The sequence below is a fragment of the Prionailurus viverrinus genome, chromosome B1, assembly GCF_022837055.1.
Source record: "Prionailurus viverrinus isolate Anna chromosome B1, UM_Priviv_1.0, whole genome shotgun sequence".
NCBI lineage: Eukaryota > Metazoa > Chordata > Mammalia > Carnivora > Felidae > Prionailurus > Prionailurus viverrinus.
The window spans coordinates 117,924,264-117,950,491 of NC_062564.1; the positions used below are offsets into that span (position 1 = coordinate 117,924,264).

Sequence of the window (26,228 nt, forward strand, 5' to 3'; positions counted from 1 at the left end):
TTCAAAAGCTATATCTGAATGAAGTCTCTATTGCCATTGGTGTCTGTTTTAATTGTGTATGTTAAGTACATTGTTTTGTTTTTTGAGAATTATTCTAAACACTCTTAGCCCCAAGCTAAAATTTAGTCTAAATAATTACTCACCCTTATGATGGAATTCCAGACAAAGAGAAGCAAAAGTATGCAGACTGGCCTTTAAAATGTTTTAATCATTGAAACACATATTTCAATAGTTTTGTACTCGCCTCCTATTTAGACCACTTACACTGTAATTTTTCTTAGATCCTGGCCCAATCTTTTACTGTTCATGGATTTTAAATGCAAAATAATACAATTTAGGAAAGTTCTTGACAGAATTTCTTTCTATATGTCAGATTCCATGACAGGCAATGGCATTTATAGAAATTACAGAAAAGCCTTCGGGGAAAAATACCAGATATATAATAACTGAAAATTAAATCAATTACAAAAAAATAAGAAATATAGTTTGCATGAAACTTCAAGAAATTTAAATTAAAACACTGCTATTTTCACAAGAAGTTCCTCAGTAGTTTAGAAGTTCAAGCCATCAAGTCTAAAAGGAAGTCTCCTTTAAAAAACAAGGCAGAGGGGCGCCTGGGTGGCGCAGTCGGTTAAGCGTCCGACTTCAGCCAGGTCACGATCTCGCACTCCGTGAGTTCGAGCCCCGCGTCGGGCTCTGGGCTGATGGCTCGGAGCCTGGAGCCTGCTTCCGATTCTGTGTCTCCCTCTCTCTCTGCCCCTCGCCTGTTCATGCTCTGTCTCTCTCTGTCCCAAAAATAAATAAACGTTGAAAAAAAAAAATTAAAAAAAAAAAACAAGGCAGAGGGGCGCCTGGGTGGCTCAGTCGGTTAAGCGTCCGACTTCGGCTCAGGTCACGATCTCACGGTCCGTGAGTTCGAGCCCCGCGTCGGGCTCTGGGCTGATGGCTCAGAGCCTGGAGCCAGTTTCCGATTCTGTGTCTCCCTCTCTCTCTGCCCCTCCCCCATTCATGCTCTGTCTCTCTCTGTCTCAAAAATAAATAAAAACGTTAAAAAACAAAAAATAAAAAAAAAAACAAGGCAGATAGTTAATTCCTGAGAAAAGTGCTATCAGGGACATCATCTCAAGGTGCCTTAACTTCATTTTCTTTGATTAAAGGCATTTAAATACATCTTTTAAAGAAGGAGCAAGGGAAATTAGGGTAAACTGAAAAGTATTTTACACATAAAGCTGTCCATCATAGGTTTATGAGTCATATGTTATGAACCAGATTTCCACTTTCCAACACATCAATTATAAAAGTGGATTTATGGCAGTGAGGAACACACACACATACATGAGATTTTTGGATCATAACTACCACGGGAAGCCAAGTCCCCACCTTTGATATGTGAACAGTAACTTTCCTAGACATATTATTTATAATTGATTTGCATACCCCCCATGACCCAGAGAGAGAATCCATGTTAGTATTTACTAACCATGTTAGTAAAGCTATAGTAGTCAGAATAATAGTCAGCAAAGGAACAAATGAGGTTACAATGGGATGTTGCAATGAGTGGCATAGTATTTCTATAAATTCAGTAAACTATATTGCAGTTTGGTGAATGCAGAGGAAAGGAGACTAAAGGAAGAAATGCAAAATTAAAAAGAATTTTAGAACTGGGGCACCCGCGCCTGGGTGGCTCAGTCGGTTAAGTGTCAGACTCTTGATTTTGGCTCAGGTCATGACCTCAGGGTTGGTTGGAAGATCACCCTGTGTAGGGCTCCGCGCTGAGTGTGGATCCTGCCTGGGATTCTCTCTCTCTCTCTCTCTCTCTCTCTCTCTCTCTCTCTCTCTCTGACCCTCCCCTGCTAGTGCTTTTTCTCTCTCTCAAAATAAACAAATAAACATTTTTAAAAAGTTATTTTAGAGCCAGCTGTCAGTAAAATTACACTGTAGCATTTCAGTGTAGCACTGTGAATTCTCCCATACTCTTTTAAAAAAAATGTTATATAGGAATAGCAGAGGAAGAATAAAAATGAAGCTTTCTCCAAGTGAAGATTTAAACTTCCTAAACTGGATAAGGTTGACAAACAAAGACATACTAGTCCTTGGATGCACTAAATATATTTAACTGCATACCCCTGGCTCTGTTCCAAATGTTTATATTCCTGGAAAATAATGCATAAATAGCCACTAATTTCTTGATTATTTAGTAGCAGTAAAAATGAAAGCAATTTTTATTGGTATTGTGAAAATGATAAACTTGATTGAACTGAAGTCTGAATCAGTCTGTTTCTACAGAAATTCTATAAGCCTTATATTTTCATGTTTGCTACATTAAGGTCCTTGACCTGGGAATCCTAAAATTTCTCATCAAACTTACTTTCTACTTCAGCTACTGCAACACAGAAATGGTGTCAATACTTACTAATGTGGTTGCCAGCCACACAAAGGGCTGTCACATGCGCCAAGTGGACACACAGATACTTTCAAATTTACGGCACGACTGAGTTCATGTGGGTACGGACATTCAGACTTGCAGCAAGCTGCTCCTAACTAAATGTCTACGCCGTCTGAAGGTACAAAAGAATTCATGGAATCGCCTCGGATTACCCGTGTTAGCAAATACGACTTCCTACTGCAGGACTGGGAAACAGGCATTTCGATCCCCATTTAGTAAATGTACAAATGCAGGTTCAACTCTCTTCCCACAAACCAATAATTAGGTTTTGCTCTTAGTGGAAAGAGAGGGAGGCATCACTTACTCTTCATTCAGGGCACACCGACGATTGGTGAGAGTGCCATATTTCCTCAGCGTTTCGGTGAGCTCTGAGTAGAGTTTGTCAGCCAGAGACAGTGGGATTCCTTCCCACACCAGGATGAGAATCACAATCACAGCCGCCTCACAGGTGTGGCCAGCTCGCTCCCGCACCAAACATAGTAGCTTCTCCTCGCTGCAGCTTCTGCGAACCACCTGTGTGGGTCACCATTCCACCCCAACACCCCCACCCCAACCAAAACAAAACAAGGGTCACTTGTGGCAGATGAGAGCATTGATTTATGTACGTATATTTTTGCATGTCTGGGTCACAATTAGGGCAATGTTTGCCAGCTCCTGCAACTTGCCTTTTGCCAGCCATCTATATGGTGGGGTCAGAATTAGGCGGGATGCAAAACCATGCAATGTTTAGCAGACTGTGCCCAGTACAGTGGGGGGCAATGCCCCCTACATTAAAGCTAGAGCTACATGGAAGACATGCTCATCTTTTTTCACAAAGTTCAAGGCTTTCAAAAATGACAACATAAAGATTAATGGAAGGTATTTAAAGGATTAAGGGTGACTTATTCCTATCCCAGGAAGAATCATACTTTTTAGCAAATTGAATGGACCTCGTCTTCGCTATTACATTCTTTCAATTAAATACAGTTTGTACCTGACTTAAAAACTAATCTTCCTTTTCTTTAAGAGATGACACAAAATAAATATAAGCAATGTTCATTTCAACCGGCATAAATGACTCTTTGATCTGGGTAACCCAATTCTCAGAGTTAGATTAATGAATCAAAATGCCCACGATTGAAGATCAAAGGCCTCATCAGGTCACACTTACCCATTTAGCAATAGGACATCCCTGAGAACTTTTGCCTTCTTTACCAGTATAGATGACTCTTTCAATCCTAATAGCTTTACCCTTCTGTCCAAACCTTAAAAGAAATCCACAGAAACACACACACATAAAATTAGCAAATGAAGCTGAGGCAACCAAAATACTGAACATTTGAGCATAATTTTATTCTATGACCACATCCTGAGAAATGAATGGTTTATTTTTAAAAAATAGATAACACACTTTAAGCTTTATACTTCTTCAGTATCAAAATATATGGATAATTGTAATGAACTATTTTGAAATTATATGTTGGGTGAAAATAATGGGAAAGCTTATTTTTAGACATAATTTCACAAAGCACAAAACTTTTTTAAGTTTGTTAAGTTCAGTCTTCTAAGACATATTACTATTTGGTTTTTGTCCTTTACTAAATTTAGCTATTTTAAAACTTGGGGAATCACAATAGATTCTAGTTAGAACTGTTCCTCAAAGAATCTCTAACATTTTTAAAAAGATGGTTCACAAATCACTAGCATCCAGCAATTTTGAAAACATAGGATAGTTCTAGAAATAGATTATATTTTTCCTTAGGACCAAGGCACTACTTACTGCTTGCTAGTAACAAAAGGCACTTAGGGTATCTGCCAGGCTACTAGATGATTATTTAGTGAATTTCTACATACTAATTAGCAACGAATAATTTGTAAATTGGGCAAGAATGATACAAAACATGTCCTTGCTGCCCAGAACGTCTCCTAATATATTTTAATGATAACACTGCCTACCTCTTAAAGAAAGGCACCCTAGCACAGTAACAGCTCACTGCTGGGGATACCAATATGAAAGTTTCTCTTTGCATTGATTATCTCACTCATTAGAGTCTTCTACATGCAGGACTAACTGTGTAGATTCAGGTAAATACTTGCATACCTGTGATTAACAGTAAAAAAAAAAAAATGCAGCTATAAATAGAATCCTCTCTATTTCTATTCAGCATCTCACACTTACCCTCTGCTCATACTAAGGGATAACGTCCCTAGAGGGAACTACTCGTTTACAGCTCTAGGTGAATTTAACTCAACGGCTCCTTTCTTGTGCCACATTTCCCCGCTGTTTCTTCTGCGACCCTTTATCATCGAGTGGGAAAGCCAGAGTGGGGCCTGTCTTTGCAGCCGGTGCCAGCACCCTTGCGCCTGGCAGGCTGGCTGGCTGGTTCTTGTGCGTGCCTGGGTTTTCTGGCATCCATCTCCAAGTGGGCAGCCTGTGCCAGCTCGCAGACTATTAGTCCTGTCAAATATTGTGACTCTCTGGTGAATAGCACAGTGTGTAGTGCTGGCAACCCTGGAATAGCTAAGCCTACTAATAATTACTCAATTTACAATTGTTTACTGCTTTGTATGTGAAAGCTGAAAAAATTCTGACATATACAAAAGGATAAACGTTAATCTGCCCTGTGCCTTTGCGTTAATTACCTTTCTTCCATGATTTCTCTAATAGCTGCCACATTAGGACCTGCTCCTAGATGGGTATAAAAAGGACCTTCATCTTTTTCAATAATTTGCTCTGTTGAGATAATAGAAGATTATTATTTTAGACCTCAATTATACTAAATATAAAGGCTACATCCACAAAGCTTATCCCCCAACTGCACATTAAGGGCCCTAAATGTGACTGTAAACATTTTTTTCTTTAAAATGAATAAATTGATGGACTAATCTATTAGAAAATGTGCCAAATAATTAAGTATATGTACATGCTGGCTGTTGGATAAAAATATATTAAATTACATTTCAGATACGGAATAAGAAATTATTTATTTTAAACAAAATAAGTGGAACTAAACAAAACAGTGAGGGAATTAGATTATATGTAATACCAACTAAAATTCAGTTTTTTGAATTGAAACAAAATTTTATAGCTAACTAGAAGCCTGCCTGATACTTGGATGTTAAAAGATTAAAAATAAAATTTCCTGTCTTCTCTCACCCCAGGATATTGCTCAGTTTTTATTGTCAAGGCACCTTTTTCTCCTCTTGTTTCCCCTCAACATTTAATAGCTGAGTTTTGAAAATAAGAATATTGAATCCAGACCCATATTTGTATGTACTTGAGAATAATTTGATGAGAGAAAATACTGGAGAGAGGGTCAGGTAAAAGGAAGAGGTTCTTGTAAACTACCAAAGATGGAAAGTAGGAGGAGAGGTTAGGATGATAGAAGAAACTGCAGATGATTAGAACTTACCCAATGTTATCTATGACTGCACCCCTGAGGCAACCTAATATTAACCACACAAAGGGGCAGTATGGATCCTCCCTCCATTGTTCTATAAAATGTGGGGTGTCCCGTTGTAAGAGGAATAAGAAAAGGCGGGCGGACCATTGGCCACATTAGTTTAACATTTGTTTTTTCAAATGTCTTCTACTGTGTCCAAGTCGAGGAACTGTAATAAAGTCTTCATATATACATATATTTATGCATCTATTGGCAAGATGGTTTCCCTATTCCAATGGACCTATTACATATCCTGAATTTTTTTTTAAAAAAAGGTGTTTGTTTAAAAAAAAAGAAAAGGAAAAAAACATATTTTCTATCAGAAGATAAAACTTTAAAGAGAAAATAGAATCAAAATGAATATAAATCGTACAATATTTCAAGGTTATCAAGGCAGAAAGGGCAACTTCATGAGTATTCAGAACGTCAGCATTACAATTTCCCCCAACTCACCAAGATTGAAGATAATAACTTCCCACTTACGTAGAAATTAATGTTGTGAAACCACTAATACATTCAACCTTGAATTAATACATATTAAAAAGCTCCTACATGAGTTTACATATTCGCAGTTATTTTCTCATTTTAATAGATGTTTTTACTGTCTAGGTGTCTCTCCAGGAGGTGATGTACAAAGAGTTAAACAGATTAATCTAAAACTGATACCTTTCTATTTTAAAGGGTTTTATTAGAGGAAAAATGAGCATGCACATTGTTTTAAGTTTTTGGAAAAACAATGTAAGTGAAGTTCTCTCTTGCACAGCAGAAGCATCTGTAATTTAAAGACAAGAAATGTAAGCTTCAGACTTTTTATGAGCCTTTACAAATTGCTGCCAGACTCAAGATTTTTTAAAAAAGAAAGAAAATCCCATATCTGAAGATGAATTTGCTAATTCTGGATAAGCACCATGTGTCTCAGTACTTTTCTAGCACTTACCTACACATCTGCATGATGGAAAATCATATTGAGTCTTGACAGGTGTATCCAATAAATTTTTTATAGGAGTATCTAGTAATTTGGAAGGTGACTCTAAAAAATTATTGAGAACAGAACCAGCTGTTCTTTTGGTTGGTGTCTTTTCTGCAGAAGGAGTTGCTTGTTGCTCTAAAGTTTGGGTGTGGCTATCAAGTTCTGCAGCAGTGGTTTGTCTAGTTAAAACTGTGACTGGCCCTGACATTTCAACTTTCACTTGCTTCTGTGATTTGAGAGTTAGAGCCTTATGGTCAAATAATGACTTGACCTGAAACTTCTTCAGATGTTGCTCCATGGTCTCAAGGATGCTCCTTTGCTGCACATTATCACAACTCGGGGGTGGAATCTCTTGCTTAGTTACCTTTTTCCACATTTTGTTTTCTGGTTGTGCTGCCATGGGGCGCATACAGGTATGGGGCTTGGATCCAGGTTCAACCTTAATTGGCCTGTGCATCTGATTATGGCAAGACTCAGTTTGGGGTTGTTGTGTTTGCTGCTGTTCTTGCTTTTGCAAGAGGTGCCACCGTAGAGCAGCATGCTTTTGAATGTCCTTCTGGGGAGGGGTCTGAAGGTGACTTCCTCCCTGGTCAGACACAGGGAAAGCATTTGCTTGGTTATGCATCAGGTACCTTTGCTGAGGGGGTTGTGCCGCTTGGTGACCAGACATGTCTTGGTTTCTACTTCTATATCCCTGTAGAACTGAAGCTTGTTGTGGCTTCTGCTCCTGTTCTTGAAAGCACCTGTGAAGAACATCTTGCTTTGGAGTCACATTATTTGGAAAATATTGCATGTGATGCAAATTTTGAGTCTTGTTTCCTGCAAAGAGGTCAGAATTGATAGTGTGTTCCTTATTTTCTGGAGCTAGGTGTGTATTGTTCGAACAAGAAATCTGTAGTTTGCTTGTATTTGATTTCAAGGTCTGACCATAGGGGGAATTTCTACTATTCATATTCTGCACTTGCTCCAATCCCATTTGACTATTATGAGTCTGGAACTCACTTGATTTCAAATACTGATTTTCACCACGGAAACATTCTTCCATTTTAATCTGGCTAAAGAATGATCCTTCTCTTTGCTGATCGTTGTTGCCTTGGGGGTGAGAAAAAGTCTGGGACATTTGTTCTTTATTCTTCATTTGTAATTTTTGCTGCTGCTGCTGGTTTTGAGCGATAAGTGAATTCTGGGATGGTTGCGGTTGTGCTGCCTGCTTGTGAGGCTTGTGTTGTAAAAGGTGCGAGTTTGAGAATGGCTCAGTCTCCGAAGCCTGCTGATTCAAGTGCTGTTTCAATGCTGGGGGCATGAGTTTCTCAGTTTGGGGATCTGGTCTTTGCTGAAAGTAAAACCTAGGGGTGCACAGTGACTGCACGTGAGCTTCGGATGAAGGGTCTGTCTTAGAGAAGTGCACCTGGAGTGAGGGTTTTTGGAACTGGAGCTGTTGGTCCACTGTACCTCGAAACTGCCCTTGATTCATCTCACCTTGGTACCTTTGTGGCCTCTGCTCTGGCTGCATTATTTTCTGGATGTATGCCTGCCCTGGGAGCCCCCCAGGCAGGTTGGAATTTCCAGTGTATTGTTTGGAGGTCATGTGAATGGAGGGGTTGGACTGATACTGAAGAACTGACCGCAGTGATGCCTCATGACATTTTGGATGGGATTCTGCTTGATGAAAGTGAGGGGGCTTCAATTCAATCCACCCTGGCTTCAGATAGGGCTGTGCTGGGGGCACAAGACCTCGTGTTTGTTCCTTGTCTCGACCCTTCGGAATATCTTGCTCTTTGTGTCCCATAAACTGCTGGCAGTGGTCCTGTGGATCCCCACTGCTACCAAGAATTGGTGGGTTATGCTTGAGGCATTCTGATATTTGTCTCGCTTTCTCAGAACATGAGGGAATTGTCACTGTCCCTGGAGTCCGCATGTCATTCTTATTGACACAATTATTCTGAGGCCTTTCTGGTAGCATCAGAGAGTGGTTGGCTACACGTGTAGATTGATTAGGACTCGGGGATGACTGTGCCTCGGGCTGACCCTCTATTTTCACTTCCCTTAAAAGAGTTGTGTTACTTTGGTTGGGGTAGTGATGGTGTTCTTCCAAAACTCCATCATTCAGAGTGCTTTTTCCATCTGAAGGAAGCTGAGAAACCTGTGAAAGAGGAGGAGGGGGAGAAAGAAGCAATTGTGATGGTGGTGGTGTGGTAGGGGCAGAAAAGGAATCCTTAGTGAACACTGAGCTCTGCTTGAAGTAAGCACCATTCATTTCATTTTGCTTTAAATACCGTTCAGAGCTGCCACCAGGAGGCTGCAAATCGCTGCTGGAACCTGAACAGAATTCTTCACCAGATACTAGATTTGCGGTTCCTTGGATATTACTGTTTTCGTCATGAGACGGGCATATCTCAAAAACTGATTTTTGTGTTTCTGGTTTCTGAAAGGGACAGGTCCCTACCATTGCAGCTGTCTTACTGGCTTTGTCAGCATCACAGGCCTCAGTCACCACTGCAACTGGCTCTGGAGGCAGCTCAGAGTTCGAGGTCTGTGGGAGATTGATCTGCCCTGAGGTATGCGATGGGTGAGTGATCTCACAGGACAACTCATTAGTAGCCTGACTGTTAATGGCATGTATGTGAGATGTGGTTTTCTGCACCGCAACGGAAACACAATCTGGATAATATTGAGACAGTGTTTTTTCCAGGAGTTCACCATGTGTGTTTTCCATGGAAGAGGCAGAAACTGTAGCACCATTAGGCATTAGCACTGCCTTGTTTGTAAGAAGTAATATAATGTTCTTGTCATGGTAGTTAGCATTTTTCTCCTCCTGCTCTTTCAGAATCTGAAGCTCTGCTTTTTCAGACCTGCTGCAGTTATGTGTTGAAAAGCTGATGAGATCTTTAACTGCATTTTCTTGGACTACAGAGCTTGCAGATTCTCTCTTATCACTCAAGTCGGAGACATTCAGTTGACTGCTGCCTTTGCCTGGATTTCTTTCTTGGCTTTCCCCGAAGTTCTTTCTTTCTCCATTAGCCTTTTGGTCTTGTCTCAATTTCTTGTTCTGATGAAGCCCAGAGAGAGAAGGTTCACTAACTGTGCGTTTTATTCCTCCATTCTGCAAGCACCTGGAATACCCTCTACCTTCTTGTATAAAGTCCGGACTCACGCGACTATTCTGGCTTCTCTTCATATGGGGTATTCCATAATAACTTTTGAAAGACTGCCACTTGGTTTCTCCATTTACTTCTGGATAAGGTCTCTCAGTTAATGGGCTTCCATTCTGGAACTTTAGAGCCAGAGGTTCTGTCTGGCAGATGGGAGAAGGAGATGGTGTCAGGAATGGACTTAGTCTGTTGCCCTCAACATGGTTGGTTCTATCCTGTTCCATCAGGCTTGCTTCGGGGCCATCCACAAGGCTGCCCTCTGAATGAATTCTAAAGAGCATGGAAACAGAAATTGAAGTGAATTAATACATATCTGACACTAATAATAAATCTTAGAGAATAATCATGGCCTTAATAGTATCGAAATTCCTAGACTTAGCAAACTATGATACTCCTTTTCATGTTTCAGAGGGACAACCAATAACTACTCAGGATCTGATTATTCTTGTCTTCCCAGCAGCTCTCAAATATTCATGGTCATAGAGAACAAAGATAATTAAAATCACCAGCTAAGGTGGTAAGTTCATACTGCATTAGTAAATAGTATCAACTTCCTTCCCAAATTCTTTCTGTAAAAATGCTAAGAACAAGAAAGACTACCTCCTTTCTTTCTTCTCTAGTACTTTACATATCCAATTAATTCCATTTCCTACATATTCCTTGAATTATCTTCACTGCTACTTGGTAGCCAGACCAATATTATCTCACTTCATTATCTGTTGCAGTCAGTAGCTTTTTAAAAGGTTTCTTCCCTAGCCCAGCCTGTCTTCTCTCCAGTCCTTCGAGATTCCTTCAAATTGTTACCAAAGGGAATATTCTCAATGCAAATCTGATGTCATGTTCTCCTTTAACACACTTTATGGCTCCATATTGCCTGCATCAGTAGTTCTCAAACTCTTTCACCCACACACCTGAAAGACCAGGCATGCTCCCTTTAGTGTTAACTTCCCAGGAAATGGAATGGGGTAAAAAGTGTAGTTTATAAAATGTCATTTCTAGGTGATTCTATGTCTTCTTCCACAGGGGCTGGCTGCCCACTTCTACTGACAATTCCTGCCTGATATAAATGGTTTTTCATTGGCAGATTTCTTTTTTCTCTCCTACTTCCTCTCACATCTGAAGCTCCAACTATAACAATAGCTTATAAATACCCAAACATGGTAACTGTTTCAGACATTCATGCTGTTGTTTGTTGGCCTAGAATGCTTTTGTAGTCCCGAGATTTGTCCAGTGATCCCTATGCATCCCTCTAAAATGGTCTCAGATATCACTTCCCCTAGGATTCCTTCTTTGATTTTCCAAGAGAATTAATCACACCCATTCCTATGTTGTTTCTATATCTTGTATACGGTCTACTGCTGAACATATCATACTCAATTTTATTTTGTTTGCACACTGGACTGTGAACTTAAGAATACTTTGTTCATTTTGGGGGCACCTGGGTGGCTCAGTCAGTTGAGCATCCAACTTTGGCTCAGGTCATGATATCATGGTGCATGAGTTTGAGTCCCATATTTGGCCTCTCTGCTGTCAGCCTGTCAGTGCAGAGCCTGCTTTGGATCCTCTGCCCCCCTCCGTCTGCCCCTCCCCACCTTGCACTCTCTCAAAAATAAATAAATCTTAAAAAAAAAAAAAAAGGAATACTCTGTTCATTTTTGTGCTTAGTATAGAGTGAGCAATTGATATAATTTTGCTCATTTCTTCATTCACTCATTAATTCAAATATTTCCAAGGCAAATACTCATGGAGATTTCAAAGTACAAATGATTAGAGTGCAAGAAGAAATGAGCACTAAAAAACATAAATAATCCATCCTACAAAGTGCATTCGGCCCCATTCACAATACAGGCACGCTTTATTTTCTCAGTTTTTCTCATCGCATTTATTTTAAGGATGTAAGTAGGAAAAAAAAAATCAAGGCTATTTTCCCTTTGGGCTATAAAAAAGCTTTGTTAAAATAGTCAGTGGTTACTAACCAAGACAAATGAAATAGAAAAAGAAATAAGATATAAACACTGGAAAGCAACACTAAAGTTATCATTTATAGATAATAAGATTGTATACTGGTCAACCAAGAGAATCAACTGAAAAACTGTTGCAGTTTATGAGAATTCAGTAAAGTAGCTGAATACAAAAATCAATAGCCTTGTTATAGAAAAGCAAAAACCAGTCAGAAACTTTTATGGAATAAAATACTGTAACAGGAAAAATATTCTTAAAACACTAGGAATAAATTTAAAAAGTAATGTAGAAGACCTATTTAAGTAAAACTTGTTAGTTTTATTTGTAAAACTTTGTAAAATTTATGCATGCAAAAATAAACTCATAAGCAAAGTTAAAAATCATATAAAACTTTGCTTAATATACAGAACTTTCACAAATTGACAAGGAAAAGACCAGTCATTGAATATACAAATGACCAAGAGACATGGACAGTTCACAGAAAATGAGATGCATATGGCTCTTAAATGTTTAAAGAGATATCTAGGATCACCCATAAATAAAAAAATACAATAAAACTTCAACAAGATACAATTTTTTTCTCAAGTTGGCAAAGGTCAAAAGTTTGATAATACACAATGTTGGCAATCATGTGAGGAAACAAACAGACATTCCCTTGTGTGGTTCTTGGGAATGAAAACTAGTATAAATACCATTAGTAGCAATTTAGCAATATCTACAGAGTTTCATAGAAACTTCAGTTTTAAGAAGTTATCTAGCAAATATGCTCATATATATGTTAAATGATGTACGAACAATCTTTTGCAATAGCAAATGGTTGGCAACAACCTATATTTTCAGGTGCAAGTATTTCTAAGTAATTAAATGAAATATAGCAAGCTGAAGAACAGTGTTATAAGAATGCCATAACCTATACAGTTACAAAACTAAGTATCAAATCAGCTCTGGGAGAATTTACAACAAACTTGTAATAATATTTTGTGTCTGGGAAACAGAACAGATAGTCTAGAGAATAGCACTGGGAAGGAAACTGCTTTTTATTACTGTTTTTGTAACTTTTAGGCAGGTATAGTAATTAGTAAATAGAACTTAAATTAAAAAGTCATAATTCCTACTGGACAAAGAAAACAACAGAGCAAAATGATATCTTTATTTCTGTTAGACCAACTTCCTACTAAATGTTGAGATGGGCTAGATGTGCATAGCTAGTAGTTACATATGCTATTAAGCCCTTGAAATATGGTGAGTAAAAATTAAGATGTGCCGTAAGTGTAACTAACACTGGACAAAAAAAACGAACATAACTCTTTTAAAAATATTTACTACACATTGAAATAATAAGATTGTAGATATTTTAAAGAAAATATATCATTAAAGCAATTTCACTTGTTCCAAAATTTTTTACTTTTAAAAAAAAATTTTTTTTAAGTTTATTCATTTTTGAGAGACAGAGCGTGAGTAGGGGAGGGGCCAAGAGAGAGGAAGACACAGAATCCAAAGCAGGCTTCAGGCTTTGAGCTGTCAGCACAGAGACCAATGTGGGGCTCAAATTCATGGACAATGAGATCATGACTTGAGCTGAAGTCTGACACTTACCCAAATGAGCTACCCAGGTGCCCCTATTTGTTTTAATGTGAGTACTAGAAAATTTTAAACTTCACATATGGCTTATGTTGTACTTCTATTGGACAGCTCTGAGCTAGACTAATACTTTTTTTCTTTTTAGACTAATACTCTTAATCATCAATAATCCTTAATAATTAAAAAAAAATTTAGTTCTAGAATCATGAAAATTGCTTTGCTGTGTTTGATATAAGGAGTTCCTGCAAAACAGGGCCACTACCACTTTTCAGAAATTAAGGAAAAAAGAAATAAGCCTAGATAAATCGTTTAGAGACTAGGTCAACTAGCTTTCCAAATACTTTAACAATAATGCTTTCTTTTGGCAACTGTGAAATCAATTTACACTCATACCAATCAAAATGTATTTACATACACACACATACATTTATGTTATGTATTATATAAAACATGCAGACTCCATATATAATATATATTGTTCTTCTTAATTTTCTAGATATAAAGTACTATAAGCATTTAACACATTATTCTTTATTATGATGTATTGCACATAATTTGGATATTCTTTGCAGTGTCAAAGGCAGAATTACAACAGATGGAGTTTGCAAATCTTTTATGAGCATAAGAGTTCCTAAGAAGAAATGAAGGTGACTTAAAATGAAATTTATTTCAATATGGAGCTTTAAACACAATAGCTGTCTTTAAATACTAAACTATTAGCAGAACTATTCTGTCTGTGACAGCAATTTCTTTACTGAGTACAACCACTGTATGTGAAAAGTTAAATGGTTAACTTATAAGGAGAGTAGGAAAATTACATGGTATTTTTTCATTTTAGTAGGAGGATAATTTTTTGAGGATTATTTGCAATTGGTTTATGAATCTAATTTTGAACATATTTAAATTTATTGATTTAACAATAAAGTGTCATTGTAAAAGAAGAAAAAAAATTTTGTTCCACTTCAATGTGTCCCAAATCACATTGTGTGTGTATATATCCTATAATATCGCATGATGCAGTAATCCCGTTGCACAGCACACTTAATTTTATGCTGGCACTGGTGATTTTATACTAACACTGGTGAGCTTTCCTTCTCTTTCTTTCTTTTCTTTCTTTCTTTCTTTCTTTCTTTCAGCATTATTTAATTAAAAAAAAGAAGATATGAGACCTGTTAATTTTGCTCGTTGTAGAAATATTTAAAAGGTGTTGATGCTATCTTTACAGTGTCACTTACATAAAGTTTTCCCAAGCTTACTAAAGTCAATAATTTATATATAAAAGAAAAAAATCTTCTAAGATTTTTTTTTTTTTAATAGATATCTACATGGTAATCATTGAAAACTGAGTTAATAGGTTGTGTTTACAAGTTTAAGGGAAAAAAAAGAAAATTTTTTCTGAAGTTAAACTTTTTGAATGAATGTAAATTTTCGCCATAGAGATTTTTGTGTGACATTCCTTTTGTTTCTCAGAGCCTAGAAATACAAATAGCTTTTATTCATTCATACCTGGTCTTATAGATGATATTAGAAATATTTTAAATTCTCATAGCTGAGTTTTTTGGGATTGAGATAAAATATCTTTTATTTTGTCTTATACTACAGAACATTTAATTACTGTAATATACAGGATAATATTCCCTTGTGCAAATAAATATTCAAATGGTTTTTATTTTTATTTATTATTTTTTTTCAACGTTTATTTATTTTTGGGACAGAGAGAGACAGAGCATGAACGGGGGAGGGGCAGAGAGAGAGGGAGACACAGAATCAGAAACAGGCTCCAGGCTCCGAGCCATTAGCCCAGAGCCTGACGCGGGGCTCGAACTCACGGACCGCGAGATCGTGACCTGGCTGAAGTCGGACGCTTAACCGACTGCGCCACCCAGGCGCCCCACAAATGGTTTTTAAAGTAATGCTATCTCTCGGACGTTTGGTGTATGGTAACTTATGCCAAATAATATTATATCTATAAAAATCAGGAAAGAGAATTTTTATTTTAGGAGTCTCAATTTTACAATAAGGACAGTGACTCACCTAAGAGGACACTGTCCAATCAACATTAAGGCATTTTTTTCTGTAAAATTGTTAAGAAGTTTATATGCAAGAGTATTGTCAGAAGAGCTTCTGGTAAATCTGGTATGGATGACTAGTTAAGCTCACCTGAGGATGTTTTTCATGGTGTCGATATTTCATGTTATAGTAATTAGTTACAATTTTAAAATGAATTCTTTACGGTATACTCTTATAGGTCATGGCTGATTTCAAACTGTCAACCTTCAGCTCACAAAATTCTTGAAAATTTTACAATCTGCTCTCACAAACTGTTATGAGCTGGTTCTAACACACTGCTGTTAGAGCTACCAAAATATTAACCAATGTTATTACTGTCTTTTTTTTTTGAAATGGAATAAAAAGTTCCCCGAGATCAAATACATGACATATTATTTTGATAGTCTTATATCCAGGATAGTACTGGACAACAGAAACTCTTGCTCTGTTTCAGAATTACTGAATTGCATTTTAAACTTTTGGAAAGCTAAGAAATTTTATAATGACATATCCAAAATGAGTAATAATATGTGATGATGATGGTTCTAACAACGTATAAAACATTCCAGAGTATAAGAAAGGATCTGGTTCCATTTTCTCATTTTACAGATGTAAAAACTGAATGATTTGTTCAAGGTTAGGCATCAAAATAATCTCTCTCACAGGGGCTAGACTGGTAGCTCCATAATATCAAGAAAAATATATAGTTCTGGGAGAAGGTTTTAATTTGTTAATAAATTCATTTCACCAACATTTGAGTCTTTTTAGGATTAGGATGAAAAAATAAAGGATTCTGTTTACATGTCTGTAGGCCTGTAATTATTGGCACAATTAAGGGCATTCTGCATGTATTTCAAAGTACCACTTCATTTAATTGGAAAAGGATAAAAAAGAAAATGTAAACATTTAGCACATGGAATTTGAAACTGCTACAGTTATTCTGATCCCTTCTTTGCCACCTTTCTGGATTCCTTCTGCAATCATTGCTGGGTTGCTGATCATTTTTTCCTTAAAATATTTGAGGACAATTTATAACTCTCCCTGCTAATGTCACTGAGAGAATTATAGCTCGATACTCATTAGTTCATTTGTACATACAGTCAAGCATTAGTTGAATCCCCACTCAGTGCAAGTGCTATGGAGTAGAGCTAACACAAAGATGTACAGGTCCTGTATTAACCCTGGACTGTGGTTATGGTAAGGTAGTATGACTGTTCAAGAGCCACAGGCTATAGGAGAAGGAAAATGCACTAGCTGTCAGGGCCTGCATACCATCAACCCAAATCTGTCTCATGAAATTTAACTTCATTCTCTCTTGCCTTAGTAAGAAAGAAATACACATCCCACTAAGTCAAAATCAGTTTTAAAAGGATAACAATGAACGCTCATCAGCATGTCTATCAACATCACTGAGGCAGAAGAACTAGTGTCTTAAGTAGAATATATCAGTAGTCATCAAGTACAGAGGAGACTATGTAAAAAAACTTGGTACAGTACATTGTTCTAAAAATTGAGTAATATTCAACAAATGACTTATGGAAATTGTTCTGACTACTGAACCCTTAACCTAGGAAAAGACATGGCATATGCTTAGCTGCTTTAACAGTTATCTTCACTAATCAAAATGCAATAAATAGCTCATTATTTAAATTGTACACACACACACACACACACACACACACACAGGATTTTTTATTATGTGGGACAGCATGAGGTTTCTTCACAGGTCTATCAAAAAAGGCAATGTGACCTAAACATTAAAAATGGGCAAAATAAGGGGTGCCTAGGTCTATCAGTCAGTTAAGCATCCTACTTCAGCTCAGGTCAGAATCTCATGATTTGTGGGTTCGAGCCCTGCATCAGGCTCTGTGCTGATAGCTCAGAGCCTGGAGCCTGCTTCATATTCTGTGTCTCCTTCTCTCTATTGCCCTCCCCCCCATTCATCGTCTGTCTCTCTCAAAAAATAAATAAACATTAAAAAAATGGACAAAATATAACACTCAAATTCTAAAATTAGCTTTGGAATTTTTTGAAAGCCCAAAGAGGCAGATTTAGAAATTATTTACCTACATGACAGATGTCAATTAAATCACAACCTAAAATATCACAATTCAGATCCTATTAGTTATATTATTTATGTTTATCCCTTTATTCTAATAGTCTAATATTTCCCATAAAATATGGCTTTCTAAGGAATGTAAAAGAATAGTTTTATCAGCCATAAATATCACCAACTTTGTTGGAAATTCTAAAGGTCAAATTATCACCAGGTAATATAATATATATAGGAACATGCAAAAATATGTTATGGTCACCCTATGATTTCAGCTAATGCTTGAGCATAACTTATCAAAAGCTATGTGAGAGAGAAAGAAAGCAAGAAAGAAAGTAAGATATTGAGACAGAGACTGAAAATGCCAAGTATGTCACCCTTCAACTTCTATGTCAGAGGTACAAACTTCTATGAAAATACTGGTCTTTTGACTAGCAGCTAACATTTTGGTTTCCTAAGACCAAAACAGGCTTAGCTATAGCAGTTTTCCTTTGGTATTTGATTTCATTCCTTCTCCCGCCTCTCTGACAATAATTTATTATGAATTCAAGTCACATAGGCAGCATCTGTGAAACAATTACTGCATCTAGGACTGACTCTGCAGTCTAATCCATCATAATTATGACAGGCCTCTTTGAAGATGCTATGATGCATGACTTAAAAATAGCACATTAGTGTGCAAATGGATCAGCATCTCATTTCACCAATATGCATTTAGGGTTGTAATTTAGCTCAACACCATTTGACTCTTTTTGAATCACTCAAGAATGGTAGCTGTATCTCTCACCACATAAAGCTGTAGATGATGCTCAAAATTTGTGAAGAGGGCTTTCTGTTTTTGCTTTTATTTTTTGGTTTATTGATTTTGTTGGTAGTGTGTCTTTTACTGTTCTAAGAGAAAACAATACATGTCATTTAAATCTCATGTCAGCTTTTTTCAAGGAGACAAAAGAATCAACTTATAGATTTGCATAGTTGCCATACTATAAAGCAGTGAAGTTTTTTTTCTATAAAAAACTTTAAATTTATATACTAATATTAAAAATATATAAAATATTCTGCCATCATCAGATGAGTCCTGTGTATTAACAGAAGCAAATTATTGGAGAAAAATTCTTAAGAGCAGTTACTTGTAGGGACTGTATCTACTAAAGTCCATGTGATTCAGCATCAACCTTAGGAGACGACTGTGTATGTTTCTAATATGTCCACTGACAGGCTTTTCCTTATAGGTAATTTGGGCATTAAGAAATTAATTAATTATTGACATAGAAAATGCTAAATAATGATGATATATTTGACTCTATTTGCATAGATGGTACTAATCTCCAGATCTATTTAGAGTCTTCCTACCCAAATGGGACATAATTTGTGTCAATTATACATTTATTTCAAGATATGAGCAGGACAATGGGCCTCAGTATTATCTATTAAAACATCTCTAGGGATAGGGCTCTAAAATCCTCATCAAAATGTTGGTTTCAATCCCTATCTCCTGCATTTATCAAATTCCATGTAGTTTGACTTTCTTTCTTCATTAATAAATAATATTAGTATAGTTGTTAAGTGTCACTCTGGTAGTAAGCAGAGTTTTTTTTATAGGGCATTACTCATGAAATGAAAAACTATTCTTTATTAGCTTCATGCTAATATTAAAACAAAAAAATTAAAGGTAAAGAGTCAATCAGTCCAAAATATATATTTTCAACAGCAAAATTAATGTATCTAAGCTATATGTTAAGCCTGGAATATAATGCTTTATATATGCACTAAGTATGTAAACTATGAGGTGAATCAGTATTTTCATGGCAAAACTGACTTTTATTTCTCATAAGAATTTTCAACCTTAATATTAAGGAATCTGTGAACACTTCACCTCTCTTGAAAAAGGATCAGTGAACACACAAGCATATCAAAATCTAAGAGAAAGTTCTTGCATTTCCGGAAGTACATTAACAAGTAGCTGCATACCCATGACAAGCATGAGCATTGCTCCTGTGGTATGTTGCATGCTCACAGGAGAGATCTTGTCAAGTTTTTCATAATCCTCAATAGTGACTATTTAATTCCAGTGTTTGAAGTTCTAAAATTTGTTCCTTATCCTAAAATAACAGTATAGACAAAATTTAATAACATACAGATTATTTGAGGGAGGAGACTCAGAAGGAATGTTACTGAAGATTGGAGAAGAGGCTTAAGACAGAAGTCTGCATTTAAGATGTGGAGACAACTGACAGTTTAGAAATATATGTTTAAAAAGATCATGCTCATTTTACTCATTGGTAAAATTTGACAGTTCTCAATTATCCACATATCTGTGAATTCTGGGGTTGTTTCTCAAATTTGGGAATATTCCTCCTGGTCTCTAACTCTCACCAAATTAATATGTGCTGAGGGAAAAGACAATCAAACATAATTTGAAATGTCCTTTGTCACAAGCATTATTTGTTTCTCATAAATTATATAAAGTTGATCCAATTTTTTCAGTTTCATTCCATGCCTATCATTGGAATTGCTAATTGTGAGCTGCTTGTTCTTACTAGGATACCCTCTAGGGTACACTTATTAGGCTACACACAATCGAATGCTTGACATTTTTAATTAAAGATATATATACTACAGAAACAGTAGTTGTTTGGGCTTGATCTTGCTGATACTCTATGTAGAATCTGGCCAGTTGGGGCAAGCAGACCCAGCAGAAAGACATTGTAGAGTAGATTCTGTAGACAAGGCAACAATAGGCAAGGTGACAGAAAAGATGAAAAGGAGGGAGCTGTGCAGTTAGGACCCCTGCAGGCCCCTCTGAAGAGCCCATGCATGTCAAGAGAGAAGCAGTATGTGAATGCCTACTGCACAGAGGGCTTCCAATGTCCAGTCAACATCAGCTACCAAAAGAGCAACATCCAAAGTCTTGTAGCCTCATTCAGGTGAATAAGGAGACCTTAAGCCCTAAGCTTTGTTTTCCATCCTTCCCAGCACTGCTCAACCTTCTAGTGGCTGGTGCTTAAAACGGGTGGCAGGTGGAGATATTCTTGAGTTAGACTCTTCCACTTTTAACTGCAAGTGTTAGAGCCAGAGGTCAAACATGTGCTGGGGAAGAAGACAACTGAATTAGGCTGGACTTGGGAGTTTTACAATGAATAGGACTCAATTTCAATGACTGGAATAAAATGCTATAAAAATCAAAAGATGCTATGAAAATCACAGAATCTAGTTAAGAAGATAACATAGGGAGAGTAGGGTGGGGGAAGACTATCATAGTATATTTGCTGGGCAATTATAGGGAAAATGCTTTCATTTTTGTATCTTTGAGGTATGGTTTTTCCAATAAAATGGTTACATAAATCCAATAAAATGGTTTCTAGTAGCATGGAAGAACTTTGTGTAAATTCTGACAGGTTCATAATCACTCAATGTCTTTACATAATGACAGTGGTAGAGTCATAAAAATAGCCTGTCAATGTATTCATTCTTTTATTCAACCAATACTTGTTGAACACATCCTATGTGCTAAGGCACTATTTATTGTAGCCAATAGCAGTATGCCACTGAACAAAAGAGACAAACATCCTTGCTTTATTAGAGCTGATATTCTAATGGGGAGAGAAATAATAAACATAATAAGGAATAAATTATATGGTATAATAAGATATTGAGTACTAAGGGGAAAATGAATAAATAATAGGGCAGGGAATGAGGGATCAAGGGCACCAGGGAGGGGTTTGTAGGTTGCAGTATCGAATGTCATAGTCAGAGTAAGTCTCATTGACATAGATCTGAACAAAGTCTTGGAGTGAAATTATATAATAGACATTCAACTCGCTGACATGATCTTAATTAATGTGTTAATTCTAAATTATTGGATAAACTATTCTATGTCTTAAGCCCTAAAATCAAGAATGGAAAAAAGCAAAACCATCAAGATGTAAAAGATAACTATATTAGAACCAATGAGACCGTGACATCGCCAGGGGCTCTAAAAATGTCAACATGAAAATAACATACCTAACATTTCATTAAAAAACTCTACACTAGGGATCCCTCCACACAGGCATTTTGGCAATTATGCACTGAATTGTATTCATGAAATCTACTCCTTCTTAAAGGTGTTTTATTCCCTATCATTGCTTCAAAGGACATGTCATCTGTGTTTCTAAGAAGTTTTGTACAACCTTGAACTACTCCAACTTTATACCAGTCTTGTCCTAATCTGATACAGTTACCATAAAAAGCTAGTTATTTTTCTTCTTCCTATTTTGGAACAATTAGTGATTATTGTGTTTCAGTTAACTTGTAGGGTGTTACAAAGTTATACTTAAGGGCAAAATGAATATTCCACTTAAATATTAATAATGGAGATGTTAATAAGCCCCTTACCCACCAACAGCTATCAATCTAAGATCTTCAGTTATGTGCCAGTCCCCCCCAAAAAACTGCCAACATTCATTTATAATATAAATAATTTTGGTCTACTCAAAAGAAAAAAAAAGTAAATTTTTAGTGGGTAAAGCATTAGGAAAATGAGAAACATCAACTATATAGCTGTTTTAAAAGAATAGCATATAACCACATATTCATCAGAAAAAAATGTCCTCATATTGTTACTCTCATCTTTTTTGATCATCTGTTCTATTCAAAGATCTGATGAATACTTCAGATCATCCAAAATTAGAGTGCACATTTTAAATCGTATCAAAATAAAAACAGAAAGACTATTAAAAATTTTTTTTCCTCAAAAAAGTTTCTTAGTTTCTTACTTCTGAAAACACAATCTATGGGATCCAAAAGTAGTATCAAATATGGTCTCTATCTTTAAGGATTTTAAATTATTTAACTGGCAAGACAAGACATAAACATATGAGAATAGATATTCAGAATAAGAAAGTGGGTTTCTAGTTCTGGATATGGATTTCTGAGCAAGTCACAAACTCTACACATCACAATTTAAAAAATCTATAATGTAATATGAAGGAAATGAACAAGATTACATCGAAGGTCTTTTTGAGTTCTAAAATGCTACAATCCAGTAAAATTGGCAATGACAAATATCCACTGGGGTCTTATTGAAATAAGTCATCACAAAGACTACTTTTGATCTGGAAGGTATTATCTTCACCTCATTTTACATATAAGTAAACAGAAGCTAAAAAAAAAAAAAAAGTAAAGTAGATTGGCATAGGTGATATGAGGCAGGGGTATGTAAGGAATCGAGACCTGTCCCAACTTCCAAGACACTGTGAAAGATGGGGTGAGGTGGGTGGTCAGCTCAGGGAAGAGAAGTAGATTTGGCACTCTTTATCAATACCGTCCTAGAAAGGAAAACTCTGGATTGGCTGATATGAGTACAGTCACTAGGCAAGCAAATTCTTCTATGGGGCAGGGATGACTTCACTGAGATCTGGATAATAAAATATTCCTTAAGACTCCCTACCTCCAAGAAACACTGGGTACCCTTGATGCAAGTACTTTGGATAGTGGATATAAATCATACTTTGATCATTGCACATATGAGTTCCTGCTTATGAACTGACAGATATATAAATCTGTTTAAATACCAATCTCAGGTGAGTCTGATTAAAACATGTCTCTTTCTTTAAATCCAATCAACTCTGAAGAGAAGATTAAATTGGGTTAGTGGATCTTCAAATTAAAGCACAGATCTTGGGCAATGGTGTCCACCCAGAAGTGAGATCTTCCTGACATCTCTATCAAGTCTCTTTATAAGGGTACAGTGAATTAATTACAGATAAGTCTGTATGTGTAGGTTTGTGAACACAAATACATACCCATACTATTGGAACAGAGTCACATCACATGGATTTAATACATATTAATGAAAAGGAAGGACCAGGCTGAGAGAGAATAAGCAGGAAAAAGGGAATTAAAAATAAATTTAAAATTTTATTTAATGAAAGTCCTCCAAACCTATAATATGATGATGGGATCTCTAAAAAGGCACTGTGATACGTGCCATTATTGAGTATATTGAATATCCCATGGAATCGCACATCCTGGAAAACCCTAATTCACATGTATATGATAATTTTGTGTAGTTTTAATATGTACACAAATCTGGAGGTACTGATGAGAACCTATGGCCTAGGAGGATATAAATTTGTGTCACCACTCATAAGAGCTATAAAAGAGCTCCAAGTCCATCTTCAAGAGCCAAGGACATACGCAATGTACACATGCAAGTCTTGCTTTAACTTCAAATTAAACATATAAAAGCTGAACGATTTTCCTCATCTTATTTCTTCCAATTATATTGCCATTCTAATTATTCAAACTCTTCTTCAGAAATGGTTTCTGTTTTTAGCTCAAAATCTCTTCTGTCCTGGTAAAAAAATATTCAAAAGTGGATATAAAATCTCAAACTGAAATAATTTTGAAATGGTAAGTCATAATTCTGTAATTAATAGTAAATTTTTCTTGATAATTCTAAGAGTAGAAGCCATTTAATTAATGCCAAAAGTGATGTTTATTATATATGCATATTTTAAGAGAAAAATGAGTACTTAGTTTTAAATTTTATAAACATAGCCTTTGTGATCTCTACGTTCCCATGTGCCACATCAAGAAAGCTATTTCTAATTGTCCAATACGAGATCACAATAAAATGTAATGGAAGCATTAGGATTGAAATAAGGTACATTTTTATGTATTAAGTATAAATAATAAAAATGAAATCAGATTAGAGTTGAGGAAATACAGTGATATAAAGGATATTATTGAATACAATAGGAATAGAAAACTTAGCTTTTTAGTTTTTTTTTTTTTTAAATATCAGAAATGGTACTATGCTCATATATAAAGGAGAAAGAATTTTGTATCAAAGATTTCTCCAGCCTTGAAGTAAACACATTTTCCTTCTCAATCTTTCCAAATACACCATGTATTAGATAAAATGGTCTTTAGAACTAGTGTTGAATGCAATATAAAATAACCCTCAAGTGTTATTTTAAAAATGAAATTAAGAGAAACAGGAAAATTCAGATTCCCAGCAGAAATTTTATTTACATAAAACCATCCCATCTAAGTCTTTACTTCGCCCCAATACACAGAAAATTGTTAATTTTTTTTTTCGTATGAGCTAAATAGACCATTTAAGTTATGTCTTCAAAGTTAAGAGAAAGGTCTGTTCTCAGGGTGTAATCTAAGTGGCTGTTCCTTTAATATAGCATTGCTATATTCATAAACTGATGTGTATCTTTATAGAGCATGCCAGGAAGGATGAAAAAAAAAGAATATTAAAAAAAAAAAGAAGGATTGTAAACTCACTAAATCTAAGCATTGAGAAAAATTAAATATATACTTCCACACATGTCTGTATTAAAAATACCACTTTAATTCAAAATAAGACTTAATTACCTACAAAATAATTTCCATATAATCATAGCATTATTTAGGGGCTAACACAGATTCAAATTCATATGTCACACTGAATGATGCATTTAAGACTGATTTGGCCACTGGCTTGCCCAATACACATGGCCATGCATCACTTATTTATGACTATAACTAAATCTTCTAAAAGATGAATTAGTTTTTTGTTTGAAAAAGCTTTAAACTAATAGATCAGTAAATAATTTCAGATTTATGGCATTTTCCACAGAACAAAAATAGAATTTCCTAGACAAAAAAATCTAATAAAAATATCCCAATGTTCTGCCTTAACTTGTGTCAAATCAGTACTTTTACATTCCAATTATATTTAAATATGGCAGATACAATATAAATCTGAAGCAATGTCCACTTAAAATGTCACCGACCCCTGTAAGTTGCTTTCCCTGTTCCTTTTCCCTCTGTTTTCATCTTTCAGTGGGTATAAGAACTCTGGTTTTAATCACCATCTTATAAATATGATATATCCACCAGTTATAATAAGCACTAAATTAGGATAAAGAGAAAGAAATTCTCAGATTAACTTATATGTTACAGAACTGTAGTAACCAGAAGCGCCAACATTCCCATGAAAAGACTGTTAAAATTCAAAATAATATTTCCTTTGAATTTTCCCCTTAATCTACTGTAAAAAATTACACAGAAATAAATATATTTGAAACATTCATTTGTTTTAGTCTTTGGCTTTAAAAATACTCTACTTGTCCTCTTCCATCAGCTCCAGAAATGCTAGCCAAACTCCAGGTCCACTAACTCTAACATTCACAGTGCAGAAGTGTTTTACACTGTCTTCTAAACCCACAGTTAGCAATAAAGATCATAAAACACTCTGAAGCTAAAATAATTTTATTTAAGGGGGAAAAAAGGCTAGAAGGAAATGGTAGGTAGTTTCCTAATAGGAAAAGTACTTTATTCACATATGGAGAAAGCAGAACTCTGAATCGTCATACTTTCAATTCAAAGGTATTGACTTAACGGTTAAAACATTACTCGTTTATAGTATTGCCTAAAAATTCAACACTGCTTTCCTAAAAGAGGTTATGGGTTAGAATCCAACAACTGAGTTGGCATTCCAGTCCCCTTTCAGTTTCCTACAATTCAAGGCAAACTCTTCCCATGCTTAAATGTTCTCTTTGTGGCAAAATACAGAGTGAGGAAATGCTGAAAATTCTGCAGCCAAGAGAACAAA

General features: G+C 35.9%; 1 protein-coding gene across 1 annotated transcript in view; it reads right to left on the reverse strand.

The window, feature by feature from the left end:
• Positions 1–26,228, reverse strand: part of TET2 (tet methylcytosine dioxygenase 2) — a 135,939-nt gene that overhangs the window by 38,943 nt on the left and 70,768 nt on the right. The window contains exons 3-6 of the mRNA XM_047855474.1: positions 6,806–10,260; positions 5,069–5,159; positions 3,597–3,690; positions 2,751–2,959 (exon numbers count right to left, since the gene is read on the reverse strand). Coding sequence (XP_047711430.1) covers positions 2,751–2,959; positions 3,597–3,690; positions 5,069–5,159; positions 6,806–10,214 — 3,803 coding nt within the window. The 5' untranslated portion in view covers positions 10,215–10,260. The remainder of the gene's footprint in view (positions 1–2,750; positions 2,960–3,596; positions 3,691–5,068; positions 5,160–6,805; positions 10,261–26,228) is intronic.